At 47.5% G+C, this 4,437-nt stretch overlaps 1 protein-coding gene across 3 annotated transcripts in view; it reads left to right on the top strand.

The window, feature by feature from the left end:
* The window catches only part of LUC7L (LUC7-like (S. cerevisiae)), a 59,974-nt gene that overhangs the window by 45,792 nt on the left and 9,745 nt on the right, over window positions 1-4,437 (top strand). For all 3 annotated transcript variants that reach the window (XM_011960072.1, XM_011960071.1, XM_011960074.1), the window contains exon 6: window positions 2,287-2,463. In XM_011960072.1, the coding sequence (XP_011815462.1) occupies window positions 2,287-2,463 (177 nt within the window). The remainder of the gene's footprint in view (window positions 1-2,286; window positions 2,464-4,437) is intronic.

Raw genomic sequence — 4,437 nt, 5'->3', positions numbered from 1 at the left:
TGAGGTCAGGAGTTCAAGACCAGCTTGGCCAACATGCTGAAACCCTGTCTTTACTAAAAATACAAAAATTAGCCAGGCTTGGTGGCCACTGAGTGAGTGTGCAGGACCCTGGCAGCACTGACATCTGTGGTGTTTTGGCACCTCTGGCGTCTTCTGTGCTCCCAGTAGCAGGTGGGGTGTTCAGTAGTCTTAAAGCTGCTTTTCTGCCCTTTGGGTGACTTTTCCTGGTTTCCACATTGAGGGTTTTATCACTTTTTTGTTTCTTTTTTTTAAGTAGGGTCTCACTGTGTCACCTAGGCTGGAGTTCAGTGGCATGATCATGACTCGGTGCAGCCTTGACCTTCTGGGCTCAAGTGATCCTCCCACCTCAGCCCCCTGCTTAGCTGGGTATGCAGCACCATGCCTGGTTAATTTTTGGAATTTTTGTAGAGGCAGATCATCTGAGGTCACGAGTTCAAGACCAGCCTGGCCAACATGGTGAAACCCCGTCTCTACCAAAAATACAGAAATTAGCTGGGCGTGGTGGCACATTCCTGTAATCCCCGTTACTTGGGAGGCTGATGCAGGAGAATCGCCTGAAGCCGGGAGGCGGAGGTTGCTGTGAGCAAGATCGTACCACTGCCCTCCAGCCTGGGCGACGAGTGAAATTCTATCTTAATAAAAAAAAAAAAAAGTTACGAAATGGCATCATACAGTATATAACTTTTTTGGATTGACTTTTTTTACTCAACATACTTAGAATTTATTTTGAAAGATGTTAGAGAGTGGCATTTAAGGTTTCAAAGCTATAGAAGGGGACAGAGTAATATTATGAATATTTGTGTATTCATACACAATGTTTTGAACAGTGTTGTTTTTGCTTCAGGTTTTTTTTTTAAGCTGTGCAGCATATACTATGATGGAAATTTAAGTTCTTGCTCTTTCCTTGTCTACTTTTTTGTTTTTTTGAGACAGAGTCTCACTCTGTTGCCCAGGCTGGAGTGCTGTGGTGCGATCTCAGCTCACTGCGTCCTCTGACTCCCGGGTTCAAGCAGTTCTCTGCCTCAGCCTCCCGAGTAGTTGGGATTGCAGGTGCCAGCCACCATGCCCGGCTAATTTTTTTGTATTTTTAATAGAGACGGGGTTTCATCATCTCGGCCAGGCTGGTCTTGAACTCCGACCTTGTGATCCACCTGCCTTGGCCTCCCAAAGTGCTGGGATTACAGGCGTGAGCCACTGTGCCCAACCTGTTTTTTTAATATTAGAGAGACAGTCTTGTTGTCATCCAGGGTCGCCTATGCTGAAGTGTGGTGGTGCAATCACAGATCACTGCCCCTTCAACCCCCTGGGCTCAAGCAGTCCTCCCGAATCAGTCTCTTGAGTAGGTGGGACTATAGGCGCATGCCACCACATCGGGCTAATTATTTTTTTATTTTTAGAGACTGGGTCTTGCTGTGTTGCTTAGCATGGTCTCCACCTCCTGGGCTCAAGTGATCCTCCTGCTTCACTCTCCCAAAGTGCTGAGATTATGGGTGTGAGTCATGGCATCAGGCCTGGAATACAATTTTTTTTTTTCTTTTTGGAGTTTTCCTCTGTCCTCCAGGTTGGAGTGCAGTGGCATGATCTCAGCTCACTGCAACTTCCACCTCCTAGGCTCAAGCGATTCTTGCCTTAGCCTCCCCAGTAGCTGGAATTACGGGTGCCTGTCACCATGCCTGGCTAATTTTTGTATTTTTAGTAGAGACAGGGTTTTGCTTTATTGGCCAGGCTTATCTTGAACTCCTAGCCTGAAGTGATCCATCCGCCTTAGCCTCCCCTAGTGCTGGGATTACAGGCGTGGGTCACTGAGCCTCACCTGTTAGCACAGTTTTTTTTTTTTTTTTTAGACAGAGTCTTGCTCTATTGCCAGGCTGGAGTGCACTGCAACCTCTGCTTCCCAGGATCAAGTGACTCTCCTGCCTCAGCCTCCTGAGAAGCTGGGGACTACAGGCATGTGCCACCACGCCCAGCTAATGTTTGTATTTTTAGTAGAGACAGGGTTTCACGATGTTGACCAGGATGGTCTTGATCTCTTGACCTCGTGTTCCACCCGCCTTGGCCTCGCAAAGTACTGGGACCATGCCTGGCCACATTTTTTAAATAGTGAAAATTGAGTTGGTTATAAATATCTGAAGTTTTGTTTGTGTTTTTTTAATATTTGTTTAAAAGTCACCTCTGTCATCTTGTCAAATATTTTCATTTTGGAGATTGAATTTGTGGTGGCAGTTCTGTATATCTCACTTTTATTTCTCCATTTTCCTTCTCCAGGAAGAATACAGAAATTCCATGCCTGCGTCCAGTTTTCAGCAGCAAAAACTGCGTGTCTGCGAGGTCTGTTCAGCCTACCTTGGTCTCCATGACAATGACCGTCGCCTGGCAGACCACTTCGGTGGCAAGTTACACTTGGGGTTCATTCAGATCCGAGAGAAACTTGATCAGTTGAGGGTATGTTCTTGTGTTTCTGGAGAAAGCTGAGGAGTCTTGGGGTGTCTTCACATTTCTTTAATTTTTAAAAACCTTATGTTTTGGCTGGGCGTGGTAGTTCATGGCTGTAATTCCAGCACTTTAGGATGCCAAGGTCGGCGGATCACCTGAGTTCAGGAGTTCGAGACCAGACTGACCAACATGGTGAAACCCTGTCTCTACCAAAAATACAAAAATTGGCTGGGCGTGTTGGTGTGCGCCTGAAATCCCAGCTACTCAGGAGGCTGGGGCAGGAGAATTGCTTAAACCCGGGAGGCGGAGGTTGCAGTAAGCTGAGATCATGCCATTGCACTCCACCTGGGTGACAGAGTGAGACTCCGTTTCAGAAAAAAAGAAACCTTATATTCTGATCTCTAAGAACTTGAGTTTTATAGTGAAATACTCAGATTTCATCACTTGGGTTTACACAAGAGACATGATAGCTCAGAGTCCAAAGGAGCCTTGGAGATTTATTCTGGACCCTGTTGTTAAGGGAAGAAAATGGCAGAGCCTATTCCCAGGGTACGTACAGTTCGTTGTGTACCTCTGAAATAACTTCCTTTTGGAGATGAGAAAGAATCTGTGTGGTTGGTCAAGACAGAATGTCACATATCCTGGTTTCTTGCCTGTGAGCCACCTCAGAAGGGCAAGGTGAGGATGGGGTTTTTCTGGTAGCATTGTACCGTATCTCTGTTCCTTCCTCAAGGCTCTAAGACATTTAAAAACTTTTTTGTTGTTGTTTTTTTTGAGACGGAGTCTCACTCTGTTGCCCAGGCTGGAGTGCAGTGGCGTGATCTTGGCTCACTGCAAGCTCTGCCCCCCAGGTTCACATCATTTTCCTGCTTCAGCCTCCTGAGTAGCTGGGACTACAGGTGCCTGCCACCATGCCTGGCTAATTTTTGTTGTTGTTGTTGTATTTTTAGTAGAGACGGGGTTTCACCGTGTTAGCCAGGATGGTCTCGATCTCCTGACCTCGTGATCCTCCTGCCTTGGCCTCCCAGAGTGCTGGGGCCACAGGCGTGAGCCACCGTGCCCGGCCGACATTTAAAAAATTTAAGTACAAAATGCTAAGAAGGAAGGTTGGATGTCCTTCCACTCTTTGAATTGTCTTCCTTCACACTGATGGAGCTCCCCCTTACTGCATATTAGGACCTCAGAATAGGATGGTGGGAAATTAGCCAGCCTCCCCTCATATACCTGAAATGTAGTAGAGGGACAGACATGTCACTGACTGCAGAACGCTGCAGTGACCATGGCCAAGGGCCTTGTGTGCCCCAGGAAGGAGCTGCTCGCTCAGGCAGCATATGGCAGGGCGGTGCGCCTGAGGAGGGTGCCATAGGTGGTTGTGTGAACCTGGGACCGTGATAGGAGCTGGTGTAGCAGTGAGGCTTTTCTCGGCCGCTGATCTTGAAACATTTTGCTTCCGTGTTCCCGAGAGAATTTTGAAAAGCAGTGTACTCTATCACATTTTTAAGTTGTAATTTTTCTTTATAAGTTTATAGGTATAAAAGACGTAAAAATGAGGCTGGGCGCGGTGGCTCATGCCTGTAATCCCAGCACTTTGGGAGGCCGAGGCAGGTGGATCATGAGGTCAGGAGTTCAAGACCAGCTTGGCCAACATAGTGAAACCCTGTCTCTACTAAAAATACAAAAATTAACTGGGCGTGGTAGCGGGTGCCTGAAATCCCAGCTACTCGGGAGGCTGAGGCAGGAGAATCGCTTGACCTGGGAGTCGGAGGTAGCAGTGAGCTGGGATCGCGCCACTGCACTCCAGCCTGGGAGACAGAGCAAAACTCTGTCTCAAAAAAGAAGTCTGGACGCAGCGGCTCAGCCTGTAATCCCAGCACTTTGGGAGGTTGAGGCGGGCGGATCATGAGGTCAGGAGATGAAGACCATCCTGGCTAACAAGGTGAAACCCTGTCTCTACTAAAAATAAAAGAAATTAGCCAGGTGTAG

This window comes from Colobus angolensis, unplaced genomic scaffold (genome assembly GCF_000951035.1).
Source record: "Colobus angolensis palliatus isolate OR3802 unplaced genomic scaffold, Cang.pa_1.0 Scaffold502, whole genome shotgun sequence".
NCBI classification, from domain to species: Eukaryota; Metazoa; Chordata; class Mammalia; order Primates; family Cercopithecidae; genus Colobus; species Colobus angolensis.
Note: the sequence above shows the minus strand (reverse complement) of the source record. Positions and strands in the feature narration are given on the sequence as shown.